At 41.9% G+C, this 24,355-nt stretch overlaps 1 protein-coding gene across 3 annotated transcripts in view; it reads left to right on the forward strand.

The window, feature by feature from the left end:
- VPS13C (vacuolar protein sorting 13 homolog C) overlaps positions 1–24,355 on the forward strand; it is a 73,472-nt gene that overhangs the window by 38,286 nt on the left and 10,831 nt on the right. For all 3 annotated transcript variants that reach the window (XM_020784754.3, XM_020784755.3, XM_020784756.3), the window contains 33 exons: positions 705–849; positions 1,367–1,514; positions 1,750–1,868; positions 2,755–2,924; positions 3,712–3,950; positions 4,982–5,211; positions 5,676–5,768; positions 6,246–6,611; positions 6,839–6,928; positions 7,464–7,619; positions 8,360–8,624; positions 9,477–9,637; positions 10,665–10,786; positions 10,905–11,199; positions 11,842–12,231; positions 12,528–12,632; positions 13,656–13,820; positions 14,258–14,386; positions 15,093–15,226; positions 15,357–15,483; positions 15,963–16,198; positions 16,562–16,712; positions 16,807–16,947; positions 17,369–17,450; positions 17,546–17,615; positions 17,893–18,004; positions 18,673–18,786; positions 20,481–20,620; positions 21,139–21,220; positions 21,459–21,572; positions 22,133–22,208; positions 22,455–22,618; positions 23,628–23,673. In XM_020784754.3, coding sequence (XP_020640413.3) covers positions 705–849; positions 1,367–1,514; positions 1,750–1,868; positions 2,755–2,924; positions 3,712–3,950; positions 4,982–5,211; positions 5,676–5,768; positions 6,246–6,611; positions 6,839–6,928; positions 7,464–7,619; positions 8,360–8,624; positions 9,477–9,637; positions 10,665–10,786; positions 10,905–11,199; positions 11,842–12,231; positions 12,528–12,632; positions 13,656–13,820; positions 14,258–14,386; positions 15,093–15,226; positions 15,357–15,483; positions 15,963–16,198; positions 16,562–16,712; positions 16,807–16,947; positions 17,369–17,450; positions 17,546–17,615; positions 17,893–18,004; positions 18,673–18,786; positions 20,481–20,620; positions 21,139–21,220; positions 21,459–21,572; positions 22,133–22,208; positions 22,455–22,618; positions 23,628–23,673 — 5,177 coding nt within the window. The remainder of the gene's footprint in view (positions 1–704; positions 850–1,366; positions 1,515–1,749; positions 1,869–2,754; positions 2,925–3,711; positions 3,951–4,981; positions 5,212–5,675; positions 5,769–6,245; positions 6,612–6,838; positions 6,929–7,463; positions 7,620–8,359; positions 8,625–9,476; positions 9,638–10,664; positions 10,787–10,904; positions 11,200–11,841; positions 12,232–12,527; positions 12,633–13,655; positions 13,821–14,257; positions 14,387–15,092; positions 15,227–15,356; positions 15,484–15,962; positions 16,199–16,561; positions 16,713–16,806; positions 16,948–17,368; positions 17,451–17,545; positions 17,616–17,892; positions 18,005–18,672; positions 18,787–20,480; positions 20,621–21,138; positions 21,221–21,458; positions 21,573–22,132; positions 22,209–22,454; positions 22,619–23,627; positions 23,674–24,355) is intronic.

Below are 24,355 nucleotides of genomic sequence, written 5' to 3' on the forward strand. Positions count from 1 at the left end.
GTGAGTTTAATGGGAAATTGTTCAGGGTGAAAGTCTGACCGCTTTCAGTGGTAATTGGGGGTGTGGGGTTGGGGCCAGTGGGGAATGGATAAGTAAAAGTACTTTGTATTAAAGTACTGTAATATTAAAATCATTGGTTCATTTGGTTTATCCTAAACTGAAGCAAGAAGCAGCGACTGCTGTGGGTTGACTTCTTATGACAAAGTTCATAGATGTCTTTTCTTCAGAAAGATGACTAGAAAATTCAGGGTTGAAAACAAACAGATTAGTTATACTATATGCCAGTATAGATCCAACATGCTGTCTCTGTTTAAGGTTGCTTGGAGAAAGCTCGTGTTACTCTCGCACCTTTTTGTTTGCTTGCTTAGAAAAAATCTTAGCCATAAAAGAACCTTCTTGGCTCTCAGCTGAGATTTATATAGTACAGGCACAAAAATGGCTGAGGAAAATAAATTTCAATATAATAGTTTTTATGTCAGGAGCAGGAATTCCCATTTGGACATGTTTGTTTCTTAGAACAGGTGTATACTTATGTAGAAGGTTTGTAGCTAAAGTGTACCAGAGTGAGCATGTCCCCATGACCGACCAAGCTAGGATATGTGGGCGTGATGAACAGAGTTTTGTTGGTTTTTTTGCCTCCCTGCGGGACCTTTGCCTATGTTCACAATCTTGTGTACCACAGTGTTTCAATCTTCATTTTGCAGGACTATGGTAGCCAATGGTTCTCAGCCAGATGTTGAAATTTTGCAGCCAGTAAATCTGCTCTTGTCGGTCCAGAGAAATTTAGCTGCAGCTTGGTACCTACAGATCCCTGGGGTTGCCGTCAAAGGAGACCTGAAGGCTATGCAGGTGTGGTTGTGCGAAATGTTGGTAGAACCATGTTCCACATAGATATCAACCCATAACATAACTCAAGGCTTAAGAGACATTAGCTAATTATTTGAATGCTGCTTTTGCTGTGAAAGAGCCATATTAATTCATGGCACAAATTAGTGTGTTTTGCAGCTAGACTCACCTGCAAGCTTGGTTGCCTCCTAAAATACTCTAGTTGTGAAGATGCTGGCTAGACTAGCTACAAGTTCTGGGATTCTGGCAAACCCCCTGTTGGCACAGTCCCAGGAATGGCTCCTGTCCCTGATGGCTTTGATTGGATAGGTCATGGAAGGCATCACAGGGACAGCCATCCTTTCTTGCATCTCTGCTTTGAAGTGACCGGGAAGATAATGTGGCTGGGGAGACTTCCGGCATTTTTGCTACCTCCCATGCTGCCCTTATTTAGTTAGCAGTAAAAGTAGCAGTTGCAGTCTGATATACGTGAATGCTTGCTGCATCTTCCGGAATTAAATAATGATTGAATACTTTACAGATCTCTCTCAGTCAAGACGACTTAACTCTGCTCATGAAAATTCTGTTGGAAAATCTTGGTGAAGCTGCGACAGATTCCAGGGTTGCACCGTCGGCTTTGCCAGCTGAGAAGTTCAAAAAGAGTAAAAACGAAACCGATGTTGATGAAGGTATTTTTATTTCCTGATATAATGGTAGTGATTAAGATAAAGCACTTAATTTGCCCGTTATTGTAAGCAAGATGTATCACTTATAATGGATTAGCTAACATGGACAAGCAAAGTGGAAACAAACATGACTGACTGCTAAATTAAATCTAATTAACTTGCAGTTAATGAGCATTGATCTTCTGATAAGAGATGGCTGTGACTTACCATGTACTTTTAAAATTTCTGAATATTCCAGATACTGCTGTAGGGCAGACAGACATTTATGAAGCCGAGTCTGAGAAAAGTGTGACCCTTATGTTTCACTTTCACTTTGAATCACTTTCCATCATTCTCTACATTGCTGATGTTAATCAGGTTTGTGCCATTTTGACCTGTGAAGTAGTTTTCTTTATATTCGCTCATTATTGGATGAAAATACTAATGTAATAAAATTGTCACATTTGGAAACACAAAGGACCTGGGTCCTTTTAAGGAGAAAGGTGGGGTGAATGAATGAATGAATGAATGAATGAATGAATGAATGAATGAATGAATGAATGAATGAATGAATGAAAAGCAAAGGCCTTCAATAAAATACTGCGTGGCCTGGATAACAATTTTGCAGTCTTACATTTCAGTGTTTCTTGGTTCTGTCTTTCTGTTAATACCCTTCTTCCTTTTTTTTAATGCTTTTCCCCGTTTTTTTTTGGGGGGGGGTTCCTCTTCGTTCTTTGAGTTTTTGTGCCATTTCCTTTCTTTGTCTTCACTAACTGTTCACCTCTTCCTCATTCTTTCACCTTTTTAATCCATTGTTCTTGTCTGTTCTCTGCATTTGTCATCACTCCTACTTCAGTCTGTTCTGTCCGGTGTCTCTGCTGTGTTTACTTTTTCACCACTCAGGGTCCTCTTCCTGCTTCTTTCTCCCAGAACACAGAGCTTGGAGGAGCCTTGAGCCATGGCCTGAGGAAGGTCTGTGCAGTAGCCAAGGTTCCAGTGAACCCGCCTGAGTCCGGCATGCGTTGCATTGCTGTGGTTTAGCCATATGACTAGCATCTAAGGTTATGAAGATGATGATGACAATTTTAAATCTCACTAGGTTTTTCTGTCCGTATAATGTTCTGTAGCAAACTTTTGAAATGCAGTTAGTGTCCTCCTGTGCTGTTTCTGTGTTCCGCTAGATAGACAAAACCAAGGTTAGTGCATTTTCAAGTATTCAAGAACTGTTTGTAATTTTTTTCCTGCCTATTTTTGTGTGTTTTAGAAATCTCAGCTTTCAATTCACAATAACAGTTTACGCCTTGGAGAGCTTAGGCTGCATCGTATGATAGCATCAGGACAGATGTTTTCAAATGGCTGTATGGAAATTAATACCAACTTGAAAACATGTACGCTGGATGATCTGAGAGAGGGGATTGAAAGGGCAACCTCAAGGTGAACTGTCTTACTCAACTGTTTTTTTTTTTTAATCACTTGCAAATAGTGCAGTGCTGTATCTTAAGATGATAACTGCGATTGGAATGGTGTCTGGTTTGTTAATCATTCCATCTCCTGAGTGGGAGAAAAGTTGGATAAAACAAATGTGTGTATCTAGCTAATTTGTGTTACAGATGAGTGGTACAAACTTTGGTGTGATTAATAATAAGGTGCTGTTCAAGAAATAAAACACAGACCCTGCCCTCAGATTTTAAAATTGAACGGATCCAACGGAGAAAAGAAGGGAAGCATGTGGTAGAGATAGAGAAGGAAAACTGGTTTACAAGGGCAAGAGTGGAATGCCCAGAGATTTTTCTGGATGTGTTTGAAGAAGCAGGTTCCTTGCCTCCATTGTTCTGTTGGCCAGTGACTGGGTGGGTATACGGCCAGGTCTCTTCTTAGTTGTCTTCTGCACAGAAAACACCAAAAGCTGAACTATTGAGAATCAGGAATGAGTGTCAAATATCAGTGTCAGGTCATCTTTGTCTTCATTTCTTAGCGATCGTGCTTTGTTTGTGCAAGAGTTAAAAGGTTAACTTTTTTAAAATAACAGAGTTTTTATAAAGCACTTACTTGCAAATAACACCGGCTCTGTTTGTAATTTAAAAAGTTAAATATAGAAATAAAAAAGCAAATTGTTAGGAAATCTTACAACTATTCTGTTCATCAGCGTAGTTCAATGACAATTAAACTGAATTAAACCAAAATATTTATAATGAAGTGTGATTGTTCTTTCCCTGTGCAGGATGATAGATAAAAAAGATGGTGAGGCTGACAGTGTCATGATTGACATAAACTACAAGCAAGATAAAAATGGGAGTGAAATTGTATCTGTCTTGGATAAATTGTACTTGTGTGCCAGTGTGGAGTTTCTTTTGACCGTAGCAGATTTCTTTGTTAAGTCTGTGCCAGCAACCTCGCCGGAAAAATCTGCCCAGTTTCAGTTAAAGCACACTACGCATGGGAAGCCAAAGCCTGAAAAAGGTGAGCAAAGCAAAAACATCTCTGGCTTGATTGTGGTAAAAATTCCATGAATGAAATAATGCACCTAAGAGCAAGACAGTTCTTACTTGGATATGGCAGGTGTGTGTGCATGAAATCAGCTAAATGTAATCTGGAATATTGGTGCTGTCTAGTAATGTCTCGAGAAAATTAAATGGTCTGTAAATCAAGCTGTAAATATGATTTCAAGCCCATTTTGTGAAATAGCATGGGCTCTTCGTTTGAATAAAAGGTGTCCTGAAGGAGTCTTTTGGGTACTTCTCTTTTAGATCTAGGTTTCAGCGTTTACTCTTCCTTCTGAGGATGTTGAAAATGGTCTCAAAGTTTTGTATTTTTATACTGACAGTGTGTGTGCAGGCACACACTTTCTCTTCTCAGTACTGTACAATTAGACTTTAAAAGTTGTATTTTGCTAACACTCATCTTCTTAACTAGCTTTTAAGAGCAGTGTGATGAAGGCAACAGGTGGAATATTCATCTTGATTGTGTTGGGTGTTCCAAGGGGAGGCCCCAACACGTGAGGGTTCTGGGCTAAGGAGTTCATGTCAAGAATTCAGGGTGTGCAGCCCAGCAAAGGAAGGCAAGGAAACCCAGGGCAAAGTCCAACGTTCTGCAGGTGAAAGCAGCAGAGTCAGGCAAGGGAAGGGAAGGCCAAGCCAAGTCAGGACTCAAAGTGAGGCAAGTCCAAGCAAGGAGGTGCTGAGGGTGCAGCTGGTACCTTGGACAGCGCCCTGGGAAGCTCAGGCCGAAGCCTCACATCTGCCAGGATCAGATCTGGTGGGAGAAGACCTTTCAGCTCAAAAGTGGTGTGTGAGGAGATTACAATTTAGAAGCACTCAATAATAGGAAACATTGTGATGCTCCCTGTACTACAGCTGTAACTAGGGCCAGTTTTTCTGGAGTGCAGTGCGGTTGAATTTTTTTTTCCAGTTATCCAAAGTAGCATGTATTTGTATTGTGTTGTGCTGGTTGACAGTTCAATCAAAAACACACTGAACTTGACACTTTTGCAGATGGAGCCGTGAAGCCTAACATGTCCATGATAGCACGGATCCTGGATCCAGAGATCGTCTTTGTGGCGAACCTGACCAAGGCTGATGCCCCTGCCTTGGCAGCTTCCTTCCAGTGTGATTTCACGTTGTCGAGCGGGCCTCTTGCTCAGCGGATGACAGCTCAAGTGCTCGACCTGAAGGTGCTGGCGTGCCCTTTCCTGCACAGCAAAGTAGAGAAGAACGTGACAACCGTAAGCTCTTGGCTGTAATTTCCACCTGTGTCTTATGCGTAAGCGCACGTGCTCACGGAACTGGGAATGGACTGCTCAGGGGGCAATCCATTCACAGTGCATGAAGAACAGGAAGCAATTAAGAGGCTAAGATATATTTGCAAAGCCGCTTGGTCTCATTCAGGCAGAAGTCTCCTGTAGTTTAACGAGAAGCTTGCGGTGTCTGCCTTTTAATTGTTTCCTGTTCAGCAGGCATTGCCAGTGGATTGTCCCTTGAGTCTGACATTCCCATTGCTTCAGCAGCGAGGAAAGGAAACGATCTAGTTACTGGCTTCCTTCTTTACTTACCTTTCATTGTTTCAGAACAGGATACTTTAGAAAAGCATCAAGTTTTTTTAAAAACATGTTCAAGGAGGAGAATTGAGTTCCCTCCTTTTGTTGAGCTTCTGGCCATTTTTAACAGGATTTTGCTTATCTTCTCTCAGGTTGTCCAGCCTTGTTCTTTAACGATGGAAGCTATGATGCACACTTCAGGAATGCAGGCTGTGGATGCGGTGGTAGATCAATTCGTCGTGAAGGTTGGTAATGATACCCTTTAGTCTTCATTTATTGTTAGATTTCTAAAACCCAACCAACCTGCAGTCAGTTGTAGCATCCTGTACATGGATTAGTTTTTAGGGATATTAAATCAGTTTTAGCAACATGTCCGTGCCCTCTCTTTTGATGGTGAGCAAGAAAGAAACGTGCTAGTAAATAAAATAATAGTGACATAAAGAGGAGGGGAGATTGGTAGTGGCTGGTATAAAACTGTGTGATGTACTGCAAAATGGTCGAGGCAGCCACTTTGACTCACAGAAGGAACTGCCCCTGTGGGTAGCAGTGCAACCTTTCCTTTTCAACGCCATCCACTCTACTTCAGTTCATCTGAACCAATAAATTTTTTTAATTGGTTATTTTTTTATGGGTCGTTACTAGCGATTGTCATATAGCTGCTTGATCTGTCTTTTGATGTGCACATGTGTGGTATATTCCGGCTTGGCTCTGCTTTTTTAAAGGTCTCCCCAATCATTCTCAATACTGTAATGACCATCATGGCGGCCATGAAGTCCAAGCCAAAAGAGGAAGACTCTGCAGGGACGGCTTGCAATCCTGAGAACCTGTGGAGTGTCAAGAGTGTTGACCAGTGCCAGTATTGGTTTCTTGGCGTTGAAATGGCCACAGAAGCCACCGAAACATGGCTAGACAGTGAGACGCAGGAGAAGAAAGAAAGTTTCCATGTTAAAGTGAGGTCGGTTCAGATCACCCTGGAGTGTGGTCTGGGGCATCGTACAGTTCCCTTACTATTAGCAGAATCCTCTTTTTCGGGAACAGTGGAGAACTGGTCTTCTCTCATGGCTGCCAGAGGGGACATGACACTGGAGGTATGTAAATGGGGGGGGGGGATGATTGCTGTTTAGTCTGATGGAGGCCTTTGTGGCAAGGTCTAGTAATCATTTGAAACCCTGTTCAAAATAGTTCTTGGGTACAGTCCTTTGTCCTGTGTGGAATTTCGTTTCTACACCGTCATGATACTTGAGTTTTTGTGTAGTGGATCAAATTTGAGCTAATGTTTAAGGGTGTAAGCTCTATTCCTTATATTGTATTCCAGGTTCATTATTATAATGAAATATGTGCTGTTTGGGAACCCCTTGTGGAACGAGTTGAAAGGGAAAAGCGTCAATGGGAACTAAAGCTGGAAGTAAGCCAAATATTTATTTTACAAAAAACCTGCATGAATTAGTAACTTCCAAATGCTGTTTTGTAACTGCCTGTCCTGGAATTTTGCAATGATACATATTTTCTTCCTTTTGCCACCCAAGTTCATAACTTGCTGTCTGGACTAACGGGCTTTGAGGTCAAATTGCAGCACAAGGAGCAGTAATGCACACAATATCATATAGAATATATATTTTTAAAATTCCTATATTAAACAAAAATAAACATGTAACCTTGTAATCTTAAGCTTGTGATGTATTTTTTTTATTCCAGGATATAAGATTTCTGCAAAGTTAGTGATCATCTTCAAAGATAAAATTAAAAGTAGTTAATACCTTGATGTCAAGCTTGGATCATCTCCGATGATCCTGTGCTGCCTGCGGTTGATGGGAATTGTAGTCAGCCAACACAGTTACCACCCAAAGTTCCCCACGAGAATGCAAACCTAAGCAATAGCGTAATTTAAAATTGTTTCTTCACAGAGGGTAGTTGTTTAACAGGTTGCTGTTCCCTTTTAGGTAAAAACTAACCCTGTGCAAGATAAAGCTTTGTTGCCTGGAGATGATTTCATCGTTTTACCTGAACCACAGAGTGTCATTAGTATCTCTTCAAGGGATACCATGAATATAACAATATCAAAGGCCTGTCTTGCTGTCTTCGACAATCTAGCTAAGGTAATTTTATATCTGTTGTTATGACAGGTTGTTTGCAATGGGTTTGTTCCAGTGGTCATCCTATTTATCCCAAGCACCAGATGGTCCCATATTTCTATTCTTTGGGGGTTGGGGCAGGAGTGGGGTGGCATAATTCTTCTTTTTCCTGCTTTAATTTTTATTCCCACCTTGTAAAAAGACCCATCTGGACTTGGAAGGGAGCAACTTTCCTTCACATTAAGCATGCTTCTAAGGGTTGGTATCCACTGATCCAGGGGCCCTTGAATGTTTTGTTTTATTTTAGTTTGTGTGGTTAATGGTGCCGATGTAGTGGCTTGGCATGCTTCATTTTGGTCTGGTAGAGTTTGCTGATAATGGAAAGTCAGAGTATTCAGACCAATAGAATGGCCGCAGGGCCTTTAAGGGGGAAATACAAACTTGTATTTCTTAAGGGAGTGTGTGAAGCAATATTGCTGTATTGACAACTACTGGAAATGCTTTATATTTCTCAACTTCGTGAAAGGTCTGTGTGTTTTCTGTAGCAGTGAGTAATTCGTTCCTACAGTATAAGCTAGGTTGTATTTGACAAGATGTAAATGCCTCTTTGGTTTAGAATTTCCCAGAAGGCCAAAGAGGCAGAAAGCTTTAAGTTAAGGAAACTTCAATTTGTTGACAGCCTTATTAAAGTTAAGTAATAATCCAAGAATATGTATTTTCTCCTTCCAATTCAGATATTTTGCTATTTGTTTACTTTGTCATAGGGGTTCTCGGAAGGAGCTGCCTCCACTTACGACTACACTTTAAAAGACAGGGCTCCTTTTAGTGTGAAAAATGCCTTGGGCATCCCGCTCGAGGTTCACAGGTGTCAAAGCCTGCAGGCTGTCGGCTTAGCTAGAAGAGAAGATATTCATGACCTGGGAGTTGGTGAGACTTTGGAATTGGAATACTCTGCATCAGAGCCCCAGCGGAGGGGAAAGTTGTCTGCCCTTTATCGCCAAGAGAGTTCCCTGTTCTCGTTGAGTTTTGGTAAGAGAGAGCAATAAAAGGGTTTTTGCGCCACTTGCTAAGAATGTTTTGAAGTAGCAAAGCAAGCTGTGCCCTGTGATAGGGGATACATTACTCAGGACATGCGTATTCTCTTGCACTCGTTGCGTTTCTGGACACACCTGTGCTGCAAACTACGGTTTCTTTCTTGGTTCCTTCCAAGAATAGCAATAGTAGCTAATAGCTATTGGATTAGCAATCGCAATAATATTATTTTCCATTTCCATTTGGATATTTTGATTGCTGTCCATTAGTGTTTTTCTACCTGGTCTTGATGCTTCACTAGCATCAGATATACCCGTTTTCATTTGAAGGCCTTGTTGAAACTTTTAAGAGCTTAATCTGAAGGCTGGGTCATTCTCTGGGGGAAGGTGTGCTTTTTTTTTTTCACAGGAGGGGCTCACAGAGGTCTACAATGGGAAAGAAAGGGGCAAGAAGGCCCAATTCTTATTTGTATTAGCTACCAAAATACTATGCTGTTGGCAAAACTTTGAACTTACTGTCCCCTTTTAGATGAAAGCTAACGCTGTTACAAAATGAAGGCAGAGTTTTAGCAAATTTGTAGCAAATTCACACAAGAGGGAGAAAATCTGCACCCAGAATCCTTTTCCCTGAAAAGTCTGCTTTCCATTCTGGATTGAGCTCTTTCTCATTTTTTAGTTGCGTATGCAGTGATGCAGTTCCAGGAAGTGTAGGTTGGTACATGACAGTTCTTAAGCAAATGAGTCCATGTCGCTTGTTGCCTTTGTAAACTAAGACCTGGCCGTGCAAATTAAAATCATTTCATGGGGAGCAGAGTTTCTCCCCTTAAATTCCACTGTTGTTGCTCAACAGGGCCTTGCGGGTACACAGAGGTGGCGGATGTGCCCATTGCAAAACCAGGCAGGCGACTGTACAATGTCAGAGCTCCTCAGCATGATCACGCAGACTCTGTGGTGGTGCAGATCAATGCTAAAGAGGGAAATAAAGTTATCACCATACGCTCTCCTCTGCAGGTAAGCGGTCACAGGGCCACGTGTTAAAACAAGAGGATGGCCTTCTAAAATCCCTTGTGCTCGTTAGCTTGCATGTACCCTACGTTCACAGTGAAAGTGCTGCTAAGCTACACCTCCCTTCAGCTGCATCAATTCTGGGGAAAGCCCATTGGACAAAGTACCCATTTGGGAGATGGCACATCCTAAGAACAAAATGTTCATTGTACTCACTGGGAAACCCCCTGCTCCTTGTGGCCTCGGGTGAAGGTCTACGTGAATTTGTGGGGGGGGGAAGCATCATTCACATGACAGAACACTTGAAATGTGTCGTATGTGATTAGTTTGCATTGTGCTTCCTCTCCTCGCAATGCAGAAAAAGAGACCCTAAAAGGGGGGGGGGAGGGAAGGGAACTACAGATAAAGAGAAGGAGTAGGAAGAAAAGAAGGAGCAAGCGCCATGTTGGTTTTCTAGAAGGCAGCTCCTAGGCATCGGGGACAACATGGGGGTAAAGAAGGGAATGGGAGCCATCCAGAGACCTTTAGTCAGCGGGAAGTGGCACACCTAGGCCATGGCAAAGGCTAATCTTGAAGAGAAAGGATAGTCGTGATTGGGCAAAAGACTGGATATGGGGGTGGAAAGATGCTGCTTTGGAGGAGAGAAGATAAAGTTACGGCTTCCTTCCCCGTTCAGTGAGTTGGGGCCAAGGGAATGCTGGGGAAAGGATAGAGCAATGAGGGAGATAGTTGGCTCTCCAAGTGTATTTTGTTGGGCCCAGCTGTCCTCCTTTTTCAGAATGAGATTGTCTGCCTCATCTTTGGTAAATCTGTGCCGCCCATAACTATGGGCCTGAAGCTCTCTGCTTTGGGTAATCATCGCCCAGCTCTTAGTCTGAGAGGCGTAGCCTCCTCCTCTTACTTACGAATTTAATCTCGGCGAAAGGAGCGTTCTCTGCGTCATGTCATGCAAGCCTGACTAAGGCTAGGGCTATAACTGGTTGGTGGTGTTGGCTGAGGAGTAAATTACATTGTGCTGTCTTTTAAATTTCAGATTAAGAACCACTTCTCTGTTCCATTTATAGTTTACAAGTTTGTTAGGGGTGTGAAGCTCTTGGAGCCCATAGGTGTCTCTAAGCCTGAAGAGGAGTTTCATGTTCCGATAGATTCCTATAGGTAAGGACAGCTTCACCGCTTCAGATTCTGAAGTGGCTCTATTTTCACAAAACCGTCAAAGTTTGAGGAGGACGAGATGAGCTTTTTCTTCTTTTCCCACCTCTGTGCTTGGTCATAGGTGTCAGCTCTTTCTTCAGCCCACTGGGATCTTAAAAGGCCGGTATGAACCTTCTACGACCTATATATCCTGGAGAGAAGAGTTGCATAGGAGCAGTGAAGTCAAGTGTACCCTCCAGTGCCCATCGGCTGAAGTCAGCTTTCTGCCTCTCATCATAAACACCACGGCTGTGCCGGATGAGCTGAGCTTCATTGCAACACACGGGGAGAACTGGGACCCCGCCTACATCATTCATCTTTATCCGACCCTCACTCTGCGGAACCTTCTGCCGTATTCCTTACGATACCTTCTTGAGGTATAAGCCCCCAACGTGACTCACATGTATCGGAAGATGAAGCTCTCCAATCAGGACATGCACAGGAGGCGGGAAGTTGCAGGGTCAGGGTAGAGGAGACCTCATCAAAGTTTGGAAATGTTACATTTATGGGACTACAGCACCCAGAATCCTCCAGCTAGTTTAGGAACCATGTTGAAATGAGGAATTCTGGGAGTTCTAGTACCACAAGAGGAGCGGTTCCAAGCCCTAAAGCTGTGCCAGAGGCTGTATAGCCAGCACCATGTAGAACAGACAGGATTTGTCTAGACCTGAGAGAAAGAGGCTTCCTGTAGTCCAGAAATGAATCAAGACTTGTGTGGATTGATTTCCAGTTTTGTAACCTTTGCTCTACTTTTATTAATCTTTACCTGCAATTAAATAGGCAATCAGTACTTTAGTTCTTTTTCACTAAATAAACATTGCATAAAATAAAAGCTCATAAAATAGTAAACATAATAATCAGAAAGATACAGCTAAATAATCTGTTTTGCATGTTCCTGGCAATAGTCAGATGACTTATTTCTGCTCTAGTAAAACAAGATTGTGTTCACCTTTCTACAAGGGTAGCTTGAAAGTTTTTCCGAATTGCTTTCTTTATAATGTTTCTCTTGCTGTTTCTAGAGAACAGCCGAGACCCATGAGCTGCCAGAAGGGAGCACTGCTGATGTTCTTCAGGCAAGAATTGGTGGCGAAATCATGGAGCTAGTCCTGATGAAGTATCAGGGCAAAGACTGGAACGGACACTTCCGTGTCAGTGATACGCTGCCCGAGTTCTTTCCGGTGCGCTTCGCATCAGATTCTGCTGACGTGACAACTGTGGACCTCTACATTCACGTGAGGAGAGTGGGTGGCCGCATGGTTTTGTCTGTGTACAGTCCTTACTGGATCATCAATAAAACTTCACGTGTTCTCCAGTACCGTGCCGAAGATGTCCATGTAAAGCACCCAGCAGAGTACAGGGATATTATCTTATTCTCCTTCAAGAAAAAGAACATTTTCAGTAAAAATAAGGTAATATACTCGGTTAACATTAACTAACCTAAAGAAGTAAGCTGCATAAAGTTTACAATTTTCCTTGACGGATTATCTTTTCAGTTTGGAAAGTGTATTGTTCCTAATGGCTACAAAACAATCTGAGAAAGTTGCATACAGATTGCTTTCGTTAGGAGAGGATGATGATGATGTGAAACAATAACTGTTTGGAAAGGGGACGAGGTCCTCCCCTTCTTATCCTGAATGGCATAATCTGTTTTTTTTTTCTTTTTTTCTTTTCTTTCTCTCCTTTCCCTCTTCCACCCTGGATATAGATTCAGTTAAGCGTCTCAACCAGCACGTGGTCTAATAGCTTCTCTCTGGATACAGTGGGAAGTTATGGATGTGTGAAGTGCCCTGCCAGTTTCATGGATTTTCTGGTAACTTCTGTCTTTTGCCCCATGTTTATCTTGGTTGGTGCTGTGGATGCCACATTAACATCTGCATAATTATTTACTTCTGCTCTTCTTTCTTTTTCTGGAATGGACCTCTCATAATCTTTGGTGTAAGGAGGCGGGGGAAGTCAGAGGATGATCCTGCACTTTTGGGAGGAGTTAGGATGGCTCCTGCCCCTATTTTTCTGTCCACATCAGAGGTCAGCCCAGAGATGTCTGTTCCCACTCTGGTGGACGTCCATTGCAGTGCTGTGTGTAGAAGGTTGGGCCTACCCACCCCTTTCATACTGATGGTGGTGTTTTCAGTTTCTCGCTCTGTTTTCAGGCATTCCAAAGAATGCATTTGGGCTAAATGTTAGGAAACACAGATGGCGCCTTGTATGTTGGCCTCATCCCTGGTGTCCTTATGCAGGGTGGGCTCGTGCTTTAGGTCCTTGATCTCCCTATGCAAAGCAGGGAGGCCCAAGTGGCGCTCCTGTTTGCATTTCCATGCCAGTAGAGCCGCCTGAGCAACTGGGTACCCTGTGAAGACGGTAAACTCGCTTGAATTTTCTGTGTAGAATTTTCCACTCCAGCCACTAACATCAAGGGACGAAGGGGAGGGGCACCCTTGGGGGAGTGGGCCAGCCTGTTGCATCCCCTGATCCCTGTTCTTCCTTTCAGCCTCAGACATGGTTCGGCATGGTTAGCAGGAGTGGTGTATGTATGTGGAGAGGGAGAAAAGGAATGCACATCTGCGCATGGCGTATAAGTGCCTTCCGCCAGCAATAAGTGATGTTTCAGAGTCCAGCTGCCCTGAGCCCAACTGCCCAAAATATCTGGAGCTTTGGCGAAACCTGCGCTACAGTTAAGCTCTTTTCAGACATAACTGAGCTCAGGCCTGCACAGTGGAGTAGGGCTTGGAACAGTCGGTGTCAGCAGAAAGATTACCTTCAATCCATTGAATGTTTACAGGATCATGGTGAGAAAGCCTTTTGCATCACCCATTTTAATCTGATCCTTCTGCAGGTTGGCGTTAGTATTAAAATGAGCAGCTTCAATCTCACCCGGATAGTTACTTTAATGCCCTTCTACACCATAGCGAACAGATCTTCCTTGGAGCTCGAAGTGGGAGAAGTGGGAGCTGATGGCTCGCTCCCTACTAACAAGTGGAGTTACTTTTCATCTTTGGAGGTAGGTTTTAAAGCTGGAGTTGTCCTTGGAACTGATCTGCCTTCCATGTGAAGTTTTCTGAAGTCAGTGTGACCAATTGATCCATATGCTAATGCCTCCGGTCTCAAAAGATTCGTGCTGCGACTATAAGAAAGTGGTAGCAGGTCCATAAGCGGGAGACACTATCTGACCAAAGTATCTTTTTTAGCTAAAGAATTAGGAACCACTTTCTGATTTTAGTTTATGTAAAATTACACCATTCCTGATACTTGTAAAGCGGCACTGTACCCATAATGCTCTATTACCATTTGGACAAGTCAGTAAAGTATGATGAAAACAGCACAGATACCTGATGCTTTGGGAAAGGAGGAGACCTCCAAAATTAGTGACTGGCATTTTTCCTTCAGATCTGTTTTGCCAGCCAACTTAAGTTTGCAACTCTCTTACTTCTCCACTAGTGCCTTCCATTTTGGCCTGAGAATTTGTCGGGCAAACTCTGCCTCAAGGTGGTAGGCTGTGACCGTGTCTCCAAACCGTTCTTCTTCAACCGACAGGACAACGGGACTTTGTTGAGCCTGGAGGAACTGGTGAGATTTGAATTGTGTACATTCTTCTTCTTAACGTACTCCAGATTTGGGATAAGGTCAGCTTTTAAAAAGCGCCAGAATCTGAAATCAGCCTGGTAGGCCCATAAAAACCCAGCTTATCCTGGTTCTTGAAATTCTCAAACCATAAACGTTTTGCAGCTTTTGGACCTGAGCCGAAACCAGTTCTTGTTCTGTACCATCTCACACTGCCCTGAGCATCCCAACAGGCTGAACATGCCCAGTCTCAGTTTAGAAACCAAGCAGGGTTGGGCCAAATGAGTGCTTCGGCAGGGAACACCAACTATCTCCCAACTAGGTGAAATTAGAAACGTGGAAAGCAGTGACTTGCAATTAGAGTTGGTGGCAATTGACCTAAATGGACCAAGAGTCTGACTCAGTATGAGGTCACTTCCAGTGTGCTGTCACTCTCTGAGCTGAGGGTTTTTTGTTTAAATAAGAAAATGATTACATTTGTTGCCTTATTTGTGACGTTCACCCCACTTACAGAACTTGTCTGTCGACCAGCAGCCATGCCTTCTGGTCTGTTGCCAACCACAGTTATGGCCGATAGATGGTTATTGGTCTGCTGCCATTGTGATTTGCTTCCTAAAGGTATTAATGTTTTAAAGATGCAGTGACACTTGTGTTAGCTGCTCTGGACACCAAGGTATAGTTTTTAAGTACTGTTTGCCCTTTTTCCCCACAGAACTCTGGCATCCTTGTGGACGTGAACATTTCTGAGCAGTCCACCATGATTACTTTCTCAGATTACCACGAGGGAGCCGCTCCAGCTTTGATCATCAACCATACTCCGTGGATTACTCTTAAATACAAGCAGAGGTAGGCAGAGCAGTCAACATCGACCTCTTGAGAAAGACGACTTGGGGGCAGTACTCAGATTCATATTTTTAATCAAAGTAGCATTTTGTTTCTGAGCCACCCTGTTAAGCTTGCGTTTTTATCCATGTAGTGGCTCAGAGGAAGAGATGGAACTAAAGCCACGGGAAGTGAGGCTGTTTGCATGGGCAGATCCAACTGGAGTGAGAAAACTCACCTGGACCTACGCACAAAATACTGGCGAACATGATCTTCTTAAGGTATTGGGCGTGTTGGTCTTTGACAAAGACAGTGGTCTTTGCTTCTGAAGTCTTGTGAATTCCAGGTAGAATTTCTTCTGTAATTGTCAAAACTCTTTGTTTAATTTGTAAATGTCTTTCCCTGGTATGCAGTGCTGGTATCTTTCAAAATAATAAGGCATTATTTAAAAAAATCCATGTCTTCAGCATATGCAGTCAAAATAAGGTTTAATTCTTTATCTTTCAAATCTTATTGCCAGCTTATTCACATAGGCAGTGCTGGATTTTAAAAGGAGTACGTTCCATAGTTTATGTGTAACATAGCATAGATTATGCTGTACTGTATCTCTCTGCTTGCTTTGGCTAGAATAAGCTGATACAATTTAATTTCCCCTTCAAAAGTTTGATAGCTGTCTTTTAATAATGGCATCCTTCGCTGTTGTTAAAGTAGATTTATTCTGTGTTTGCTCAGCCACTTTCTTTCCTTTCTGTTCACCTAGGATGAATGTGGCCAGTTTCCTTACAACCCCAACATACAGATACACTGGGTTTCTTTCCTGGATGGGCGCCAGAGGGTGCTCCTTTTCACAGATGATGTGGCGTTGGTTTCCAAAGCTCGGCAAGCGGAGGAGATGGAACAACCTGATCAAGAAATAAATGTTTCTCTTCACAGCCTTGGGCTTTCACTGGTCAACAATGAAAACAAACATGAAGTCTCTTACATAGGGATCACAAGGTATTGTGACAAAATACTGGAGGACTGTATATTTATTCAGTGTTATTAAAGTTAAGTAACAATCAAATAAGCATCAAAGCAGAAATAATTTATATTTCTCCAAAACAATGTCATATCCACAAATGCTATTTAGCTTGACAGTCTTGCTAATATTAAGATACCAGATTTCTGTTTGTTTCTGATGTGTTTTCCTCCTGTGTGTTAACCTCCATAGTTTGATTGCATCCTGTGCTTTTAAAGCATAGTTACTTAAAAGGTGAAGAAGTGCCGTGCAATTAGTTGCTGAGCCTTTAGTGACAACACAGGTGTAATGGACGGTCCTGAATGTTTAACTTTATCGCCAGTTTATTCCCCCCTCCCCAGTTCAGGCATTGTCTGGGAGTTAAAACCAAAGCAGAGATGGAAGCCATTTAACCAGAAACAGATCGGTCTCTTGGAATCAGCTTATCAGAAGCATCTTTCTGCAGGAGCAACAGAGGCTTCCGGTTGGGTTAAAATAGAGAACAATTTCGAGGTATGCTGGAACCACAAAACTAGGGGACAAATTACACCCACAGAAATGAAAGAGGGGGGAAAAACCCAGACTAAACGTATACTTAAATTTACAGGTAAATTTTAACAAGATGCCCATGGAAATGCGTCTCCCGATAAAGTGCAACATCAAGCGAGACTTTTTATCAGGCATTCAGGTTGAATTCAAGCAGTCACGCCACCAGCAAAGTTTGAGAGCTCAGCTATACTGGCTTCAGGTACAATTTTAAGAAATGTCTTTTCAAGACATTTGTGATATGTCAGCCCCTCTGTGGGCAAAGGAGCGACCATCATTGTGATGGGCTGTATGAGTATCTTGACGTTATATTAGCCCATGATTGGTTTTTAGGTATTTGACAGATGTTCCTGGAAAGATTTGCAGTTTGCAGTATGATTGAGGACTTCTTGGGGGTGGGGGAGGAAGCACACAGCTTTCCTTTATTGTGTTAGGATTTAACTGCTAATCTGCTACATTGTATCTAGTTTTGTTTCTAATCATTTAACACTACTTTTGTTGAGCTGGCTTTATTTTATGTAGTTAAGGTAAAAAGAGTTTAAAAGTTACTTCTAAAATGTTAATGCCTAGGGTTACTGTTCTTGTTTCTCATGTATTGTTGTTGTTTTAAAATTCTTTTAAAGGTTGATAACCAGTTGCCCGGTTCAATGTTTCCTGTTGTGTTTCATCCTGTAGCTCCTCCCAAATCAATTGCATTGGATTCAGGTAATCAAATGATACAGTGTCTACCCGTATAGCTAGTGGGTAAGCAGTGCCCCTGCTAAATAAACATTAGTTTCCTCTCTCTTTTTTCTCCTTAGAACCAAAGCCATTCATTGATGTTAGTGTCATCATTAGATTTAATGAATATAGTAAAGTATTACAATTCAAGTAAGTATATTAAGTTTTTGAAGCATAAGCCATGTGCATCTGACTGCTGAACTAAAGCTTGAAATGCTCTTTAAGTATCACAGAGCAGGGAGCATGTTCCACAGAAGTGGGCACGTTTCCATTTTGTTCATGGTTTCTGATGAAAACTGGAGTGCTTACATGGGTAGCCTTGGCCTCCATGAATGTGCCCCCTTTTAAAGTTACTTTGCTTGGTGGGCATCACTGCAGTGTTAAAAATATTAACCTGTCAGTCACCAGTTTCTTTTCTTTTGTATAGGTATTTCATGGTTCTCATCCAGGAAATGGCTTTGAAGATAGACCAAGGCTTCTTAGCAGCACTTACTGAACTCTTCACTCCATCCACAGATCCAGAAGCTGACCAGCAAAGGGTAATTCAAAGGCTTAAGACAGCTTTGGGTTCATTTTACAGTCTTGTTTTTCAAATATACTATAGTGACAAGGTATTGTAAATATAGTATATACTATATTTATAGTATGTAGTCACAAGAAATTGACTTGCCAGCATATAATTATTGATTGGAATGAACCAACATTCTGTCTAAAGCCCTCTATGTAATACTTTGGCAATTTATGAAAACCGTCTTCAGTGTACAAAGCATATACGTTATAAGCTACAAGTCTGTCATAAGGTTAGTATCCTTAAGCTTTCCATATGTGACATGTAATCTCTCAAGTGCTGACCCATGAAAGCATCATTAAAAGTTTGCCTTGGCATGCCATGACCACTATGCCTGCACCCCATGGCTACACTGGCAATCTCAAATTATTATTATTATTTTTGCTTCACACCTACATATTTTCTGCTCATCTTTCTATCTTGATTTCCTGTTTCTCTCAAATTATTGCACAAAATTTAACCTCTTGAAGAAACATCTACGGAAGTTAAATTTTCATCTGAATAATCTTTTAAAGTGAGCATGTTGAAAGACCTATAGAACAGTATGGTGTTAAATGGCAGAATTTGAGTAAATATTGCAGTTTGATGCATAATTGTCTTTGCAATGAGATCTTATATCAATCATTTCTGTTTTAACAGATGAAGCTGATACAAAAGGACATTGATGCTCTTAACGTGCAGTTGCTGGAGTCATCCATGACTGACATATCTCCTCTTAGTTTCTTTGAGCACTTCCATATTTCTCCACTGAAGGTATGTTTTGAATGGGCTGTGCTTTGATATATTGAAAAACTCTACTTACTATTGGAGACTATGATAAGCCCTGCAGTTAGATTAAGTGACAGATACAGGGCTTCTTAAATGAGGCTGCTGTTTGCTCAGGCTGCATGACTACATGACGGTGTAATCAATGCAATTGATAACATCTCTCCTAAGTCTGACAGATTAATATTTGTTCTAGATGTTTATTACGTTGTACAGTTGCTGATGCTTTACATAATTAACAGACCATAGTCAAGAATGTGGTTTTCTCCAGCAGCAAAGCATGCTAGAATAACCTCATTTAAGATTGTATTTCACGTCTCTGTTTTAATTTTCTTTGTTTACAACCTCATAGCCTACAAAGCAAAAAGAGCATAGCATAATAGTGTGGCTGTATTCTTCCTATGATTTCATCACATTTAATTTCTCTCCTCGTTAGCTACCTAACTAAATGGAAGAAAATGCCTCTTGGGTTTCTCACAAAGTAATTTATGGGCCCTCTGTTAAATCTGAGCTTTTAGAACTTTGAAGTCTGGAACAGAGCTCTATTTTACTAATGGCAGCTCACCTAAATTTCTTTTCATTTTCATAGACGTGGTAGAGAGACTCTACAATTTGTGGGAGTGTTCTACACCCCTATTGAGATATTCAAATATGTTGATAAAATTAAAGGGGGAAATGAAATGTACAGACCAAAATATTGCGGCACTTAAAGACGTGTGAGATTTGTCTCATTGTGAGCTTCTCTGGTTCAAAATCTCCCTGGAAAAGCTCACACTGGTGGAAATCCTGTTACCCAGCCCTGCATGTGCAGTGGGGTTGATGTCAGCAGCAGCACCTTGCCCCTGATCAAAGGGGATTTCAGGGTGTGTGTGTGTGTGTGACTCATAGACTCATGTGACGAAGTCGTGGGCACCCTGAAATCCCCACAGAGAGCCTTTCATCAGCACCAGTTTGATGCGGCTGACATGGCTGCTGCTCACCCAGAGCTGTGCAGCAGGATTCCAGCCACTGAATGCAGCAGCCCTGTGGCAGGTGTGGAAGGACCGTGGCCTCCAGAAAGTGCTGCTAGAAAGAACCCTGTCAAAGAAGAAGCTGATGTGTCTGTGGCTGGTGCCTGGATGTGAGCCCTCTGAGAAGCAGCCGTGGGAATCTTCCACAATGAGGAAAGGAGGGAATTTAAAAAAAAAAATGTCCTCAAGGACATTTGTGGCACACCCAGCCATCGATAACCTTAGCCTACGTAAGAGAAAATGGGAGGAATTCAGTTAACAAGTTCCTCAAGAATCTCAGCGGCCGCCTTTTCTTGGCAGTCCCTTTTGCACCACGGGAGGGATAAGTAGAGTTTAATTAGCTGGCCAAGAGAAGGCTTCTCACAAAGCCCCCAGCGTACTGTGTTAACAGGGATGTATGGGTTTGCCTGTATATGGTATTATTTTTTTGCGTGGGAATCGATACCATAGTCTCTTGAGACTGAAGGATGTCTAATCTATCTAATCTGATGGATATGAAATTACCAGCAGAACTGAGCATTTTAAACCTGTTTCCTAAGAACCTAGCATAAATATATTTACTTTTCTAAGCAACAAGCACATTTTTGTTCTTATCTTTCCCATCTTTATATAGTAGTAGGACATAGTGAATGGTCACCAAAAATGCCCAAAGTGTCTATTATTGTCTCTTAGCTGCATCTGAGCCTCTCCTTAGGCTCTGGCGGGGAAGCGTCTGATAAAGGTAAAGGAGAAATGATCGCCATCCATTCCGTGAATCTGCTGTTGAAGAGCATTGGGGCCACCCTCACCGATGTGGATGATCTTATATTCAAGTGAGTGGGCCATGCCTTCGTTTTTCTCCCCTTTCTAGGTTCTTGTTTTGGGATCTGCAGTACTGATTTGTCTTTAACCATCCTGTCTCCAGACAGGCTGACGCTTCTGAAAAAACTGACCAAGATTCAGTAGTTAGGTGGAAAGCGAGGTTGGGAATCTCCACCATTCACAAAGGGTTTTGTTGTTGTTTGCAGCTCTGATTGAGCATAGTTGCCAGGTATTCAGAGAAGTAAGTAAGAGAAACAGGTATTGGGTTTCCTGTCCAGCTTTACCTCAGCTGTGAAGTTGCAGTCCCTCGGCTTCAACTGTATAGATCAGTGAAGTGATGCATATGAAGTTCTTTAGGAAGGCACTGTATTTTTATTTTTTTTTATTTTTTATTTATTTTATTTATATCCCGCCTATCTGGGCGTGTGTGTGTGTGACTCATCCCACTCTAGGCGGCTGTATAAAGACAAAATCATTTGAAGCAGCAGAAAATAACAAATCGTTATTCTCCATTTGATGGTTCTTTCAGGCTTGCTTTCTTCGAAATCAAGTATCAGTTTTACAAAAGAGATGAATTAATGTGGAAGGTCATTGGACATTACCGAGATCAGGTAAGTTGTGTGTCATTCTGCATTTTTAGTAGAACATCCATCTCTCTGAGCAATTGAGGCACCATATCCCTGTTTCCATGAGGCCTGGAGCTTGGATGGTTTTTAAATGTACTGCTTGTATTGTACTGCTCTTTATGTAGCACTCAATATACTTTATTTTGCCGTGTACGTGAAGTCTTCCTTCTATTTTGTTTAAGCTTTCAGCAATAATTTGTGCTTGTGTTGGTTTTCCCTTCAGTTCCTGAAACAAATGTATGTTCTTCTGCTGGGTCTTGATGTTCTGGGGAATCCCTTTGGCTTAATCAGAGGCCTGTCGGAGGGCGTGGAAGCTTTCTTCTATGAACCTTTCCAGGTATGATAGCCTTGCAACTTTATTGTCCTAAGAGGCTGGTTGAAAAAAAAAACATTTGCTTTGATAGCGTTAAGACCTTGCACTTTGGTCATTAGCAAAAGATTCCAAAACTGGCATGTTTATTGGGTGTATATTTTAAGAAAAAAAAAACAGTTTGTTCTTGCTAACCTGTAATTACATATCTATGCATAGAGGTAGAGCTTTCAGGTAACAGTGGTGAAATAAAATTCAGCCCCTGTTCCTTCCACAAATCTATTTTCTGAAAGAGCTGAATTCAACTTGCAAAACTTAGTTGGAAAACACTACAACTCCCATAGTTTCCCAGTGAGGAATCTCACACACAGAGAATCTGTCTGGCTGTAGGTTTCCTCATTTCCATTCTTGACACGCATTCCGGCTGGCAGAACATCTCTTTCTTCCTTAGAAATTTAGCACGGAATGACCACTTTCAGCAGTTTTGTAATCCTGTGTTCCCTTGAGAGAACTGCCTAAAGTCATAGCCATGTGCATGTACTGATGCTCTTAATATATGGATGGATAAGGATTTAATTCTCTCTTAGGGAGCTGTCCAAGGCCCTGAAGAGTTTGCTGAAGGTTTTGTGATTGGTGTGAAAAGCCTGCTTGGTCACACAGTGGGTATGTTGAGCATGCTCTCGTTTCCAGTACCGTGCACATTTTTGACCTGAAAATTCATGCAAGGGCCGAGTGGATAGAACCTTCAATGCTTCGTTTTAGGTTTGGATGGAAGGTTCAGCCACGACGGAGGCTGTAGTGCCCCTCCATGTAGGATGCCAGCTTCCCGTGGCTGAACTGATAACTGAGCTTAATTCTGTTTGAAATCATGGTGGAGACTTTCACCTGCTCTGTTTTACCTGTTGGCAGGTGGAGCAGCAGGTGTAGTATCTCGGATCACCGGTTCTGTTGGAAAGGGGTTGGCTGCAATCACTATGGATAAAGAGTACCAGCAGAAGAGAAGAGAGGAGATGGGACGTCAGCCGAAGGATTTTGGAGACAGCCTTGCTAAAGGAGGGAAGGGCCTTCTACGGGTACAGCGCTCAGATAATTAACTCCTGGATTTCTTTGTGACACTAAATATGGTGTTTCACCAAGGAGTCTGACATGGTGAACCCTCAGGCTCCTGAAAGTCACTTTCGTTCTCTGCCTTATTTAGCCACAAGTGGTCTCTGATGGCATGGGTGTGTTTTAAGCCCAGCGACAACAGGGTCAAAATTTTGAAAATGTACAAGAAGCCTCTTGCAGTGCACTTAGTAATATGCATTTGATTTAAGCATTTTGACATGTTTGTAACCGTTAAAAGAACAGAAAACAACATAAAGGCAAGAACAGTTCTGAACATTTCCAGAGACCTCTTTGGTCTCTCTCACTGAGAACCAGAAAGCCCCTTTAGCAGTCCCCCTGATGCTTTTGTGCCAGAGCTGCCGTCAGCCCTAGCCAGGGCTGACCTTGATGAGAAATGCTAGAAGCTGCTAATTAGCAGCATCTGGAGGTCCACCCTTTACACGTCACTGCCGTATGGCGCGGGGGGGACCAGAGGGTGAGAGTGTCTGACATGGAATGGCAGCTTGCTGCAGAGCCACTTCAGAAAAACCTGCCACACAATTTTCTACAGTTCTTCTCTGTGAATCATACTGTGGGTAATCCGCACATGCACGGAGCCTCATTGGAATATTCTGGAGCTTCGTCGGTAGCAAAGGAAAATATATTGCATAGACCCCTCCCGTGTGGTACATGTACCTTGGTTCCAAGGCTCTCCCTTCAGTTTCTTTCAGCCGCCACGTTGAGAGCATCAATTGTTGCTTCTGTGAGAAATCTGAAAACTAAAGTAAGAAAGTTATTGAACTTTCTTTATTATTATTATTAGTATTATTTTCAAAACAAGATATGCTCCGGCCTTAGGGAGTTTGTGAACTAGGAGAATACTTTGAATGTTTCCCTTGATGTCCAACATTTGAAATGCAAATAGAGGATTGCAAGAACAATGAGGTGAACCTTTCCTGTTCTGATTTTCTCTTTTCTGTCTTTGTTTTCATGAAGGGAGTTGTTGGTGGGGTAACTGGGATAATCACAAAACCCATGGAAGGTAAGTCAGTAGGGTTGCTGTAGTGACTAATTGTCAATACTGATTTTTTTTATTTTTGCAAATTTAACATTAAAAACCAAAAATAAATTGAACTAACAAAGGAAAACAGAAAAAAGAGCAAAAAAAGAACCATATATACAATAATGTTAGTACTCCCCATAAACCACCATTATAAATTTGCAATATGAATATAGTTGTAGCCATCACTACAAACTGTATATCTCTAATTAAACATATAAATCAGTTTATACCTTCCAGGAGTCCAATTAAATGTTGTTATGGAATCGTTGTCTCTACCATGTTGTTAATGTTCTAATGTAGCTAGGATTATGATATGTAACATTTTCTGATAACCTAGTCATATACACAGTCAGTTTCCGACATGGGCCAATTTCCTGCAAAGATGAGCAATGGCTCAGGCAGCTGGTGTTTTTCTTTCTTCTAACATCTTCCTTGAAACAGTGTTTAATTTTAAAATGACAACAAGATATAACAGTGGAGATATTTGGCTTTTCAGAAAACAAGCAGGAGGTGGTGTTAAAAATAAAGTAGGAATCTCAAATGGCCTAAAGAGAATTCACTGAGGCAGGATTTCACACTAATAATGAGGAGGAACATGGTGCATTCCAGCACCTGTTTGTATTTCTCTGGCTAGGAATTCTAGAATCAACAGTATTTGGGG

The sequence above is a fragment of the Pogona vitticeps genome, chromosome 12 (assembly GCF_051106095.1).
Source record: "Pogona vitticeps strain Pit_001003342236 chromosome 12, PviZW2.1, whole genome shotgun sequence".
NCBI lineage: Eukaryota > Metazoa > Chordata > Lepidosauria > Squamata > Agamidae > Pogona > Pogona vitticeps.